The sequence below is a fragment of the Giraffa tippelskirchi genome, chromosome 12, assembly GCF_054371585.1.
Source record: "Giraffa tippelskirchi isolate mGirTip1 chromosome 12, T2T-mGirTip1v1.2.pri, whole genome shotgun sequence".
NCBI lineage: Eukaryota > Metazoa > Chordata > Mammalia > Artiodactyla > Giraffidae > Giraffa > Giraffa tippelskirchi.
Window position 1 is genome coordinate 46825405 of NC_137286.1, and position 15085 is coordinate 46840489.

General features: G+C 49.7%; 1 protein-coding gene across 1 annotated transcript; it reads left to right on the forward strand.

Annotated features, from left to right (window-relative positions):
• Positions 1 to 5626, forward strand: LOC145529179 (myeloid-associated differentiation marker-like). Its single transcript, XM_081549004.1, has one exon. It carries the CDS (start codon positions 2155 to 2157, stop codon positions 3118 to 3120), a length of 966 nt encoding a protein of 321 aa, XP_081405130.1. The 5' UTR covers positions 1 to 2154; the 3' UTR covers positions 3121 to 5626.
• The last annotated feature ends 9459 nt before the right edge of the window (positions 5627 to 15085 follow it).

The following is a 15085-nucleotide window of genomic DNA, read 5'->3' on the forward strand; positions in this document are numbered from 1 at the left end:
TTGGGGAACTGAGGCCCAGAGAGGGCACAGGCCTTACCCAGGGCCACACAGCAGGAACCCCCATGCCTCTCCTTCCCCAAGTCCTCCCTGTGCCATCAAATGGATCCAAAGCTGTCGTTTAACCTTAGGTGGAATCAAGGGTGACTTTGGGGATGTTGGTGGGGGAGCAACTGGGGAACAGGCAGCATGATACACCCCAGACTCCCTCACCCCAGTGCCCTGCCCCTACACTGGCAGTGCCCTCTGGGAGGCCAGCAGGCTCCAGGGCTCCACTGGCAACTGGGGCTCAAGGAGCTTTGTGAGTCCAGGGACGTTCTCAGGTTTGCTCTGTGTTTCTCTTTCCAGCCTCAGCTTGTCCCAGGGTTTATTATCAGCAAAGGTGACAAGACGCCTGATGGCAGGAAGCTGGCTGGGGCTCAGGGTGCTGGCCCTTCAGCCCTGGGGCTCTCAGCAAATAGTCCCTTGGAAACAGGGCAGCTGTCCCTGAGGAGAGGGCGGGCTGGGAGGGGCCTCACTCCCCCCACACACTGGACCCTGGAGGAGCCCCTGTGTGAGCAAGACTGCAGCCCTGGCTGGCGGGACTGTCTTGGGCAGGTGACCTGGTCAAGTCCATGGTCTCTAGGGTCCCTGCCACTCTGACCACATGTCCCTTTCACAGCCCTGAAACCCTTTTAGGCCCCCGTTCTCCTGTCTCAGTTCCAGTCCAGGCCCCTCCTCCATGGGGGAGGTTGGCTCCATGCCTGCATCCTTTCTGGGTCAGAAGATGCCTACTGGGCTGCCTCAGGGCCACTGGGACCCTGGAATCCCCCAATCATCTCCACTCTGCCCCCCATCCCAGTCCCAGGAGCATCCTCAGGGCTGTTGCTTCCCAGGGATCTAGCAGGTACCTCCTATTTCAGCTCCTGCCCTTAAAAGGGGTTAGATTACCACGTGGATGGCAGCTTTGGAGCTTAAAAAGCTGGCATTTTAACATTTGTTTCTTGGTTCCTCCAGGACACTTCACTTTGGTGTCATGCTGGGTTGGAGTCTCCCTTTCCCTGCGGGGAAGAGTCACATGTTAAGGCAAAATTCCCCAGGGTGGGGAGAATTCACAACAGTTCCTACTCGCATGTCATCTTGTTCCCACGGCCTTGCTCTCACCCCATGGCTCCTCCCTGCTCACCCCTGAAGCTGCCCTCCTCCAGGTGGGGCTGTGTCCCCTCAGATGGCAGCTCCTTCTAGTGATGCTGCAGGGAGGACAGGCCGGGACACGAGTGTCTTCAGGTTGCTGTGGAAGGAAGCTGTGGCCCTGAAGGTGGGTCCTGGGTCCTAGAGCCTCGAGCTTTGGTCCTGGGCTCCCACCAAGGGCCCTGCTGACATGTGCATGGTGGAACAAAAGGTTCAAACTCACAGCTTTGGCATTTTCATCTGAAGTTCCCACTTCCTAGGCATGGGACCTTAGGATAGACATTTTTCTCCCCAAGCATTAGCTTTCTTATCTGTAAAATGGAGCTAGCAGCATAATCCATAATGCCTTTTATGAAATTCTTGGGGTCAGATACCCTCCAAAATTCAGAATTTTTCACCTTTAGGCAGGTGGCATGTTGCATCTGCTCTATATGACCTCATACCCCACTGGGGTCTGAAAGCACCTTTCAATCAAACACAGTAGTGTTTCTTCAACCAAATTTTTGAACATTCACACTAAGTGAAATAAATAAAGACCATAAATTGTCTCATGTCTGTTCAGATTAAATTTGTTTCAAATGACTTTTTAAAAACTTTTCTACATTTTTCAGAGCCTTGAAGGGTTGGGCTTGCAGATAAGGACCATGTGTCTCCGTAGATAATGGCACATAGCACAAAGAGGTAAAAAATGTTCACGGTTTGATGCCAGACCCAACCCAGCTGTGAGGTTTCGGATAAGACAAGTCTCCCAACAAGCCCAAGGGTGATGCGTGGGGAGAATCATTCTGGAGCGGCTGTGCTGTTACCCAGGTGTCTGGGCCACTGGTTCTAACTCCACGGATCCTGAGCCTCAGCCATCACAGGACCCTGAGCCTTTCCCTGGCATCTGACTTAATCCACCTCTGGAACTGGATCTTTCTCTCGTGGGTCCTCAGCGAAGGCCAGGGCTTGCCTGGGACAGTGACCAAGTTGACCATCTGAACCACCATGCCCACCACTTCATCATCCCCAGGCCTTTGCTCCTGGACCATCATGGGCTGCTCCGTCCGCCTACTGCAGCTGCTGTCCACTGGCGTGGCCTCCTGCCTGGTGGCCAGTGTGGGCACTCAGCGGGTGGGCGTAGATAACTGGTTCATGTTCTTCTGGTGCTTCTGCTACATTGTGACCCTCCTCATCATCATTGTGGAATACATTAACCTCCGGTCCCACTTTTCCTCCCACTGGTACAACTTCCCCATCAACTACGCCTGCTATGCAGCCCTCTTCTGCTTCTCAACCGCCATCATCTCTGCCACTACTTACGTCCCATTCTTGCCTCAGGGCCCCAACCGGAACCATGCCATCACTGCCACAGCATTCTCTTGCATCGCTGCTGCGGCTTACGGAACCGAGTTTGTCTGGACTTGGGTGGGTCACCGGCCCAGAAGGATCATCACCTATGTGCATACGGTGCATGGCCTGCTCAAGCTGCTGGAGAACTTTGTGGCTTGCATCATCTTCGCCTTCATCAGCAACACCTCCCTGTACATGCACCAGCTGGCCCTGGTGTGGTGCGTGGCTGTGTACTCCACCTGTTTCATCCTGGGGACCCTGGCCATCCTGCTGGGCTTGCTCTACTGTGACAACTGGCTGCCCATCCGCTTCCCTGTTTCCCAGCTTGGGCTGACCCTGTTTTCCATCCTCCTCTACATCAGCGCTCTGGTCCTCTGGCCGCTCTATCAGTTCAGTGAGGAGCTGGGTGGCCTGTCCCAGCGATCCAGTGATATGACCTGCAGAGATGAGTTCACTACTTACGTGTGCAACTGGGACCAGCGACTGGCTGTGGCCGTCCTGACAGCCATCAACCTGCTGCTTTACGTGGCCGACCTGGTGATCGCGAGCTGCCTGGTCAGTGACAGGCTCCACTCACGGGCTCCAGATTCCCTCCACTTATGGAGCTATTACGTCGTCTGATGTCGTCTCCCTGGCTCCCCTCTCTCCCTCCTCATCCTTCTCCACTCATTTCACTCTCCTTTCTGTTTCCTTCCCTCCTTCTGCTCTGTGTCCTTCCTGTTCTGTGTGGTTGCCCACACTCTGTTTTGCCTCTTTCTCATTTTTCCTTCATTTTCTGCTTTTTGTTCCTTTTTTGGTCATCCTTGGTTTTCTCGTCTCCTGTGTCCTGACCACCTCTCCCCATCTTCCTTCTTCTGATCCATCAGGACCTGAGACTCCTTCCTCCTCTGCCCACCGCCCCCTCCCACCTCCTAAGGTGCTGACTCCACGTCACACAGCCCTCTGTGCGGCTGTTCACACCCTGAGCCTCCGGAGGGGCCTCGTTGCCAAGGCACATCTGTCCCCTTGGCGGTGCCTTAGTTGGTGTGTGTGTGTGGGGTGGTTTGGGGTGGTGGTGGGTACCTAGTGATTGTGTCCCCTTTCTCCCAGTGGTGGGCGGTGTACAGTGCTCTTCCCTTCTAACTGAAAAAAAAGCAAAACAAAACTCAGGGGGTCAGTAATTTCCAGTGGGCAGGAGGCTTAGAGCAGGGACCCTGGATTTTGAGACCCCATCTGGATTGCTCAGCCCCACCTGAGACTGGCTCCAGAACTTTTGCAAGCTCACTAAATACCCGCTGCCTAGAAGGTATCTTAGAGGAAGCCAGGGGTGGATACCTTCCATTCCATCTGCTCTCTGGATGTCAAACAAGTGTAATAGAAAGCAAGCTCTTGTGCCTTATGCATTGTAAGGCCAAACAATACCAGAATGTCTGAATTTGGAGTAGAAAGAAAGGTTTACTGCAGGATCCTGGGAGGAAAAAGGTGGCTCATGTCCAAAAGCCCTGAACTCCCCTAAGAGTATTAGCATATTTAAAGGCCAGGTAAGGGAGGAGGGTCTCAGGATAGCAAGCAGCTCCTACGCAATGCTCTGGTTATCAGTCCTTACCTCCAGGAGGCCTGGGGGCTGTGTGCTCAAGGTCTTGAAGTGGTTCTGTTTAGTTCAGTTTAATTGCTCAGTTTGTCTGACCCTGCAACCCCATGGACTGCAGCACATTAGGCTTTCCTGTCCATCACCAACTCCCAAAGTTTACTCAAACTCATATCCATTGAGTCTGTGATGCCCTCCAACCATCTCATCCTCTGTCGTCCCCTTCTCTTCCTGCCTTCAATCTTTCCCAGCATCAGGGTCTTTTCAAATAAGTCAGCTATTTGCATCAGGTGGCCAGAGTATTGGAGTTTCAGCTTCAGCATCAGTCCTTCCAATGAATATTCAGGACTGATTTCCTTTAGGATGTACTGGTTTGATCTCCTTGGGGATCCAAGGGACTCTCAAGCGTCTTTTCCAACACCACCGTTCAAAAGCATCAATTCTTTGGCCCTCAGCTTTCTTTACAGTCCAGCTCTTGAAGTGGTTAAGGTCTCACATTCATTCAGGGTTTTTCACATCTGTAAAACAATTCTGGAAATGTGCATCAGATAGTGTTTTCTAGGTACTTCAGAAGGAGCTAAAGCAGAAGATTTGAGGGAGGGATCTCCAGTATTCTTGCTTGGAGAATCCCAGAGGAGCCTATGGGCTATAATCCATGGGGTCGCAAAGAGTCGGACACAACTGAGTGACTAACACTTTCTTTCTGGTCCAAGAAGCCCCCATATGGTCCTGCTCAGTTACAAAATGAACGATCAAAAAAATCTCATGGTCTTGAAGACACCTGCCTGCATGTTTGTGAAAGGCATCCCTGTGGCCCTCCTGCCTTAGTGTTCCCAGGCCTCTGCAGGAAGAAGTAATGGCCACTGCCAGCCTTAAAGGTGATGTTAGGATGGGTATTTTTTTTTCTAGTCTTGGTGGCAAAAATTACTGGGTGACCCTATTCTTAAAGAGAAAGTTTCTTTTCAAATTTTTCTTGGGAGTGTGGGATGGGTGGAAGGGGAAGGAGGGAGGCGGGCAGGGCACAACATTTAAAAGAATGACATAGCCCAAGGACAGGACATAAATTGATTATTACTGAGGTAGGGGATAGATGGGCCCCTGGGCTGGACAGCTGGTGTTTATCAAATGGGCTAAAACTGAAGCTCTGTTCTCACCCAGACACTCCAAGGACAAAGCTAGTGACAGAAGCTGAGCTCTGTTAAAGCAGAGATAAGGTGCCCACTCCTAAGGTCAAGGAAGACTTCCCTGTCTGCACATGTGCAGAAGCCTGTGGTTCAAAAAGAAAAAGGGCGGCACCCCATAATAAGTGTGGATGTGCACCCACAGGCTTCTGCATTGGGATTCATCTTAGCAAAAAGTTGCGTACACATCTTGGTCAAATGTAAACAAAGACCTTGAAGGATTATCCTATGTAAGCAACATAAATCACCTCCTATTGCACTCCTCTCCAAGTGTATATTTCTGGCCTCCTTCTGACTTAAATAAAAAAAACTGTTTCTCTGTGTGTTTTCCCACGTGTTATGCTGTGTCTCTAATAATAAACTATGTGCCTGTTTTTACGATTTTTGCCTTCTTGAAACGTTCTTGCTTTCAAACGAGGAAAAGAGCAGGGCCACTTTTCTTCTAGCCTTCAGCCCCTGGTGGCGAGGAGTCTTAGTTTTCATCCAGGCTACCCAGGTTCAATTCCTGGGCAGGAAGCTAAGATCTCTCGTCAGGACCACTCATAGCTGTCTCTCCGAGGTCAATGCCAGACTGCTTTACTTAACGAAAGTGGTGGGTGAGGCCAACATCTTACTTGCAACAGGCAAAATAGGATGTGGGCAAACCAAACAGGAGGAAAGAGGAAAAGGAAGGAAGGAAACAGAAGGATGTTTGGAGTTGGATGAGCCTGGAATGAATCCTTTAGGTTCTTAACCTCACCTGAAGAGCCTCATCCATGCAGTGGGTTGTTTAGGACACGTCCCGCAGGGTTGTGCCCTCTCTGCATGAACAGCAGCCAAAGGAGAGGCAGGGGAGAGGCTGGATGGTGACAGGAGTCCCCCCAGTGGTGCTCAGCTCCTAGGCCAGCGGTTTATCCATGACGACAAGGCAAAATCACCTGATGCTCCGGCAGTGCTTCTCAAACATGGTTCCTGGGCCAGCAGCAGAACATCAATAGAGGGTAGAGGGTGTCAAATTAAAAAAAAAAAGGGACATGAGAGTTGCGAGTTAAGTTTTATTTGGGGCAAAATGAGGACCACAGCCCAGGAGACAGCACCTCAGGTGGCTCTGAGAAACTGCTCCAAAGAGGCGATTTATATCTGATTTTCATGAAGGGGGAATATGTACAGTCAAGCACATATTTTTCCAGAAGGTTCCAATTAGTCTCATGAAGCTTTTGCTAGTCATGAGGAAGAGTGGTCACCATGAAGGATTTAGTGCTTTTGTAGATATGAGGAGGTACAAGAATTGGGCTCATAAAATCGGCTCCTGAAAATATCTGTCTGAAGACCTGTCCTGCTAGTACTCCAAGCACAGAGTGCCTCATTTCTGCTCTCCACCCTGAACTCCTTTTAGGGGGTGTTGAAGGTCAGCAGCTGCAGTAGCACATGATTTAATCCTTGTAGAGGTAGATGGCAAGTGCCAATTTGTAGCTGATGGGGAGAACTTGTTGGAAATGCAGATTCCTGGGTTCCCCCACCCCCAGCCTGCTGATTCCGAAGCTCTGGATGGGGCCCAGCAGCCCCCAGGTGATGATGAACCTGTTGCAGTCAGAGAACACTGTGCTCAGGTACCAGGGGATGCTGAAAAGGCACCTTATGCCATTTGAGTGTCTTATGCATCAGAATCACCTCTGGAGGTCAAAATTCTAACAGGGACCTGCCCCACCCCCACTCCACTCCTCCCCACCCCCCACCAAGGGATTCTGATTCACTGGAGCTGAACCCAGGCAGAGATTAAAATAACAACTCTGCAGCTGATTCTAATGCACAGTCACCGCTCTGGTTTGGACCCTTCTCTCCATACTTTGTGCTTCCCTGATAGCAGAGTTGGTGAATAATCTGCCTACAATGCAGGAGACCCAGGTTCGATCCCTGGGTGGGGAAGATCCCCTGGAGAAGGAAATGACAACCCACTCCAGTACTCTTGCCTGGAAAATCCCATGGATAGAAAAACTTGGTGGGCTACAGTCCATGGAGTCGCCAAGAGTTGAACACGACTGAGCGACAAAGCCACCACCACTCCATATCAGACCCAGGCCCCTCCTTCACCGGCCAGGCCCTGTGGCTACTCTCCTAATCCAGCGATTGTGCAGAGAAAAATCACCAGGCATTGAACTCGGTGGCTGCCCCATCTGTGACAGGCATGGTGCTGGACACAAGAATCCAATGAAATGTTAGAATTCCCTGCTTTACAGATGGAGAACGTGAGCCACAGAGAAGTCAAGTAACTTCCCATAGATCACCCCGCTACTCCATGGCAGAACCTAGATTCCAACCTAGTACCCTCAGGCTCCAGAGTCCACCACCTTTGTTGTCCTTGTTTTGCAAATAAGAGGGAGGAGTTGCTGAAGGTCACCTGGGGGGCACCCATCAAATCTGTACCTTTTTTTTTTTAAACTTGAGGTAGAATGTTTTAGTTTTCTTTTTATGTATTTTTTAATTGGGGGTGTAGCTGCTTTACAATGTTGTATTAGTTTCTGCTGTACAATGAAGTGAATCAGCTACATGTATACGTGTATCTTCTCCATCCTGGACCTCCCTCCCACCTACTGCCCATCCCCATTCTGTACCTTTGCCTGGAAGCTCCCAGTTCTGTGGCACCAATTTCAAGATGGGCCGAATGGACCCTTGAGTGCGATGTCACACCCACAGATAATGCCACCCTTCTGGGCATAAGTACACCTGAAAAAGAGAGGTGGAGCTGAGGCAGGGTTAATAATTAAATCCCCTGGACTTCTTAGGCCCACAGGATTCAAGATGTTAAAAAAAAAAAAAAAATTGTTACTTGTGCTGTCTCTTGTGTTTGTCATCCTCTCTTGGCCGGGATTCCCAAAAGGAAAAGCATTTCCAGGGCAATCTCCAACCAGACTTTAAGCTATTGTCCTTTGCACTCTTCCTCCACAAGCATCCTGAACATGATCTACACCCCTTCTCTGTCTTCCCTCCTCTCACTGGCTCTAACCCCCGCCCTGCCTTCCATTCCCACTTCTCCATGGAAACTGTTCTCACCAGGTCACGAATGAGCACCATGTGGGCAACTCAAGATACATTTCTCATCATGAGGTCTCTACCCACAAGTCATCTGCGTAGGAACCCTTCTCTGCAGTGATGGTCCTCCTGCTGCTCAGCCTCTCCTCCCTCCTTCGCTAACTCCTCCTCCTCCTCTCCCATCATCTGAGGGTCTCAGGTCCTCAGGATTTGAGCCTAGGCCACTTCTCTGCATGCCTTTTCATTCTCATCCAGTCCAATGACTTTAAGTCAACAAATATTCTTGTGCTCCGAGTGTGTCCCAGGCACTGATCTAGTCACTTGACAGAGAGCAGAGAAGAAAACCAGCAGTTCTGCCTCCATGGAGCTTACACTCTAGTACAGGAGATGGAAAATGTGCACACCAACATATGTCATGTGGTGATAAATGCCATGAAAAGGGAGAAACAGGTGAAGAGAGAGTTATTGGAATGTGGAGGGAGGGTGGCAAGGCTGCTATTTTAGGTGAATGAAGGTCAGGCTGCTCTATGGATGTGACATTTAGGAAGATACTGAATGAAGTGAACAGACCACATGATGACAACTCTCCAATTCCTGCCTGTGGAGCTGATCTCTACGGAGACCCTGAATCCTATGCAACTGCCTCCTGATATCTCCCTCTCAATGTCTCAGGACACCCCACATTCAACATGTCCAGTCCCCCCTCCTGAATCCTCCACCCTCAACACTTACTGATCCTTCCTCATCTATCCCATTCTGTCAATGGCACCAACTTCATGGATGCTCTTACAAAATACTGGTGAATCCACTTATTCTAGAGTCGCCGCTGGGTCTAGATCTGTCCATCCTGTCACCTGCACTCCTACCATAGCTTCTTTTTGTTTAGTTAGTTATTTATTTTTATTTTTGGCAGCATGAGGTCTTAGTTGCAGCACGTGGAATCTTAGTTGCAGCACGTGGGATCTTAGTTGCAGTATGCAGGCTTAGTTGCCCTGTAGCATGTGGGCTCTTAGTCCCCAAACCAGGGATTGAACTCATTTCCCCTGTGTTAGAAGGCAGATTCTTAACCACCAGACCAGCAGAGAGGTCCCCTGCCATAAGCTTCCAGTTACTTCCTCTATTTCCATCTTTTCCTCAAAGTCTGGTTTGGAATAAAATCAAACTAAGATACTTTGAAGGCTCCTCTTTGCTCCCTTAGAATGAAACACCAATTCCGAAATGTCAGCTGCCCAGCCTTTCAAGCCCAGACCCCTTTCTACTTTTCCTGTCTCTTCAACTCCCTCCCTCCAGCCACTGAGAATGTCTTCCAGTTCCTCTGGGTCATCTCGGTGCCTTTCCCCTGGCATGTCTACACACCCCCAACCCTGAACTGAGACCAGAGCTCAGCCTGGCACACAGTATGTCCTGTGCTCAGTCTATGCCACTCTAAGCCTCAGTTTGCTCATCGAGAAAATGCAGATAACAGCTCCTGCTTTTAGACGTGATGACTCTTGATTACACCTTGCAGAAAACATCTCTGACAACTTCAACAGAGAACAACTGTACTAGAAGGATGTTGGGTAGCTTGGAGAACTACTAAGGAGGGAGGAGTCTCAGAAGGGACTCAGACCAGGAAGGAGGGTGCTGGACAGCCAGGGCACTGCCAGGGACAGCTGGTCCAGGCACCATGGCCATTGGAAGCACACACTGGACCCTGAAGGGATTCTGATCTGACTTGATGGCTGTATGTCACCTCTTCCTTAGGTGTGTGTTCAGGTCCCACTTGTGGGGCAGGTCAACGATTTATCTGGACTTTTAAGTTTCTTATAACTTTTCCCCCAAGTCTCACACAATAGGAACATCCTCAAATGTGGTGATGAATTCAGGTCCTCAGTGGTTCCCCTCCATGGGGATGTCCATCACACAAGGCCAGGGGTTGTTAGGAGGATTCAGTAAGACAAAACATGACTCAGTGATTCTCAACATTTCTCAAGAATTTCCCAGAAAGGCAATAGATCCCAGTCAGGAGGTCCAGTCTGGACCATGAGGCTGGAAGCTCATGTTATATTCATTCAGCAAACACTTTCCATGTGCCAACGAGGCAGTTATTGACATAAAAGTTATAAGAGGCATCACATACAGGGCTCATTGCACGACAGGTACTACTCTGGATTCATTTTTTCCTCCCAGAAGCCCCTGAACTATGTCCTTACGGTTCTCATTTTCACAGGCATAGAGAGGTCAGCTGGCCCAAGATCACACAGGTAGTAAGTGGTAGAACTGGCATTTGAAGCCAGGCACTTGGGTTTAGGATCTTAACCTCTGATTAGCATTGACTTTGTATCATATATCCAAGAAACATAGAGTAGCCAACATTTCCTCAGCAGCAGCAGACAGATGAAGTGACTTATTACCTCCACATCGTTTCCTCATTGGGGATATTATTGTTGTCATCCCCATTTTCTAGATGATGAGACTGACTCTCAGAGAAGACATATACTCAAGGTCACACAGTTACTCCCTCTCAGAGCCTGAATTTGAATACAGGTCTGTCTCCCTACAAAGTACAGCGGGTGATAGAACCTCAGTACATGCTGAGCCCCTTCCCTCTTCTCTCGGATTCAGGAATCATCTCCTGGCTCCTGTCTGTCCTGGTCTGACTGCAGTGCCCCACTCAGAGGTCCAGCAGTAGATCCCTCATATCAGCCAGACGGCTTCCTGTTGACAACTCAGTCAGAAAATGCCAGAGAGTGTGGAGACCTTAGACAGGGGCTGGTGAAGCCTGACTGTCTTCTCTCTGCTCAGCTGAGTCCCTACAAGCAACTTCAGACAGGAGCCAGATGCACAGACAAAGGGCCATGTTGTTGGCCTCCTCGCTGGGCTGTGAGGCAGACAGCCAGGTGTCTGAGACCGCAGGAGGGAATGGTCCCACTTCTCTCCACTCAAAGCAGGACTGAGGAAGGCCACCTCTGTGATTTTTCTAAGAAGCTGGTCCAGAGCCAGAGGATGGAGGCATCTGTAGCTTGGGCTCTGTTCAGGATGTGGCTCAGGCCACAGTCTGGGGGCGTCAGCTGGAGTCACCCTGCGGGGAGGAGGCTCTGGCTGAGGAGGGAGCCTCTGGCCACTGCCTCGGGAGACAGGGAGCCCAGGCCAGGCAGGGAGCAAGGGAAGGGCCTGAGGTTTGGACACTGGAGGGCTTCTCCATCAACTGTGTGTGCTAAAGGGCTGGGGCAGGCCCTGACCATCCAGAGTAGACACCTGGACCCAAGGCGCCTCCCTTCCCTCCACTTTTGGAGACAGGCCTTATGGGGGCATCTCTCAGCTCCTCCACCAGCCTGTCCATCAAGGCTGCAGGGAATATGAAGACCATTTGCCAACCATCCCTGCTCTGACCCTTCTTCTCCACTTGGGATAGTTTTCAAACATAAAGCTTATTTTTTTAACAGTGTATACATTTCCATAGTTCAAAGTCAAAATGCTCCAAAAAGTCACACACTGAGAAACTGCACTCCTACCTGTGGCTCAATCCACTCTTTCCTCAGCTCCCCTTCCCCACCAGGACAGACAATTCCTCCACTGCCCTCCAGAGAGTCCTTCCTGGGCTTCTTGATGCAAGTCAAGCAAATACAGATATATTTCTTTTTATTTTCACTACTATTATTACTTAAAAACAACTTACTATTCATCAGTCTACATCTTACTGTGTTTACTAAATATATCCTAGGGATATTTCTATATCTTTATTTGAGAGCATCTTCATTTTTCCAGCTGTATAGTATTCCCTCTGGTGGCTAACACCATGGTTTATTAACACATATCCTAAAGACAAGCATGTGGGTTATTTTAAAACTATCCAATCTTACTTTCAAATGATATCTTGACTTGGAGCATGATTCATGCCAAGTTGTTGGTTAGGAAAAGTGGTGGGTAAGGCCATTAACTGATTTGTAACTTCTACCACCTAACCAGAAACCTAGGGCTCCTAAGGGCAATACTCAAAATCTACAATTTTAGCACAATCTGCTCCTTTTATGAATGTGAAACTGACACTCAGGTCAGGAACAAGACTCATCTGTGGTTATAAGCTATGCTATGGCAGAACTGGAGCTAGAAACCAAATCTCTTGGGCTCTGCTCACCATATGACTCATGGTTCATCCCCAGGGAAGTCAGGCCAGGGATGGGGGGCCACTTGACTGGAATCAGGACCAGGCATAACTGTGGACACAGCCGTGGACACTGGATCTGTCTCTCACTCTGGGTTTCCCTTTCCTCCTTCACTGCTTGGGATCAGTCCCTTTGTTCTCCCAGCAGAAAGAACATTGAGATCCCTAAAGGAAATGCGAACTCCCCAGTCAGGGCGAGAGTATATTCGGGCTGCTGAGCTGGACTCTGAAGCAGTGGAAAAGTCAAGAATGTGCAGGAATAAGTGAGTCTGGGACACCTCAGACTGTAGGGGCACCTGGAAGCAGTTTGGGTTTTTGAGAAGAACCCCTGGAGAGCTGGACCCCTGGGAAGTGACTGACGAAACTCATGTTATGAAAGAGAAACATGTTCCCCACCAAGCAGAGGTCATTGGGAAGGAGGGTCTGTGTAATCAGGGAGGATGTGACCAATAAACAGGACCCAGCAGCCAAGAGGGAACATGCAGAGAGGGTGGACAGAGGGGAGGGAGCCGGCTTCCATCTCCACGTCTGAGTCTCCAAGACTGGCAAGTCCAGGGGCCCCGGGAAGAGGGGGCTGAGAGGGACCAGTGGTCTCTGCACCCCTCCCCCATCTAGCAGATGAGGAAACGGACTCAGCAGCAGTGAGTGCCCTCTGTCGGGGGAACAGGGCAGATTTGTGCAGAATGAGGGTGGATGGGGCAGAATCCCAGCCTGGAGGATGCTGCTGCCACACTTGTCACAAGCAGCGTGAGGCCGTGGACAGACAGCCGGCCTGGGGACAGGACACCTGGGTCCTGACTCTGACTCTGCCACACACAGGGTGACTCTGGACAAATGCTGCCCCTCGCTGGGGTCCAGGTGCACCTCCTCTATGATGAGAAGGTTGAATTAAGCGGAGGACCTTTACACTCTCTTTTGCGCTCCACAGTGAGGGGACTGGACAAGCCTTGGAATTGTGACAAATGACCCCTAACTCCCAACAGGAGGGATGGAGCAGCAGCCCTCATGAACCATGAGGCTTGGACAGTGAGCCCACCCTGGACAAATCTTATACTAAAGCACAGAGGCATCTCCATCCTCCTGGGAAGTGAGGTCCCCAGGCTGTGCTCAGTTTGGTTCAGGAAAATAGTAGAATATGAGATTCCTGCACCCAGAATTGGGGAGGTCAATGCATACTTGTTTTTGTGGATGAAAAGATTAATCAATAGTCAATATAAAAAAGAAATGGAAAATTGTATTGGAATCAACCTGAGGAGTATAACTGGGAAGACAGTCTCTCAGGAAGCTCTGAGTACTGTTCTGAAGAAGTAAGGAGGGGGCCCAGATGTGTGTGACAAGGGGCATGCAGTTTGGTGCAGGTTACTGCTCTTTAGGAGGAATGGATATCTTAGTTAATGGTTTTAGTGCTTTTCTAAGTTTGGGAAGATGCAAGAAACAGTTCTTAAAAAATCCTCATGAAGATATCCAACTCTCTGAGGTCTGGCTCTGCCAGTTTTCTCGGAGCACCAAGTGCTTTATCCTGATTTTCACCCTGAATTCCTTTTAGGGTGAACTGTAAGTCAGTGACTCCAGTGGCTACAAGTGCCTATTTTACAAGATTCTTGTTTTTTGCATTAACAGATCTGTGATTGAGTCTGTGAAGGAAAATAACGACTACGCTACCTGAAACAATTCATATAACATACAGTTCTATAAGACCCATGATTGTAACAGTATGACTCTAGATATGGAAGGAAGCAATAGGAGGGACCATTTCTCAGAAACTGGCAGACTAGGAAGACAGGTGGTCCTGTCTTCCTAGTGTCCTGACACTAGGAAGTGTCACTAGGAAATCAAGACACTAGGACTCGTGTAGAACTGAGTGGTGGGAAACATTGTTTATTGCACAGTCCTCTCTGCGCTTAGTTGCTCAGTCGTGTCTGACTCTTTGCGACTCCGTGGACTGTAGCCCACCAGGCTCCTTTGTCCACGGGGATTCTCCAGGCAAGAATACTGGAGTGGGTTGCCACGCCCTCCTCCAGAGGATCTTCCCAACCCAGGGATCGAACCCAGGTCTCCTACGTTGCAGGTGGATTCTTTACCAACTGAGCCACCAGGAAGCCCTCTCCATCTGTTTCTGTCTTCATTTCAATCAAGGTTTGGGAGGCATCTTTGACCATTTTGTCTCAGAGTGCTAGGAATGCTCATTTCCAGGTCAGGTGAGGATTTCTTTGATAGACCACTCAAATGCTATTACTTATCTAGTCCTGGGAACAGTAGCCGAAGGCCTGTGGACCACCTGTTGGATACGACTGAGTGACTAAGCATAGCACAGAGTCCCTACCACATGGGTTTGAGTCCCAGTCTTAGGTAAACAGTTTTGAGCACAACTTTCAGAAATGGAAAGATGATGACCTGCCCAATACTTTGTAAGCAGTGGCATAGATGGAGAGAGGAGCTGAAGAACTGGAGGAAAAAGCAGTGGGAAAAACGTGCCGAGGAATCCTCTTCATAACCTGCTACAGGCCTGACCTGCGCTCACAGTTTTCATTGGCCTGATCCTTGGCACAAGGAAGATTAATGACAGAAGAACCCTCACCCACTTGGGCAACAGCTAGTAAGTAGCCCCTGTTAAAGTCCCTCAATTGCACTCACTGCCGCTTCCTGTTTGTGAGGGGTTTGAACAAACAAGAAATGAGAGATTGT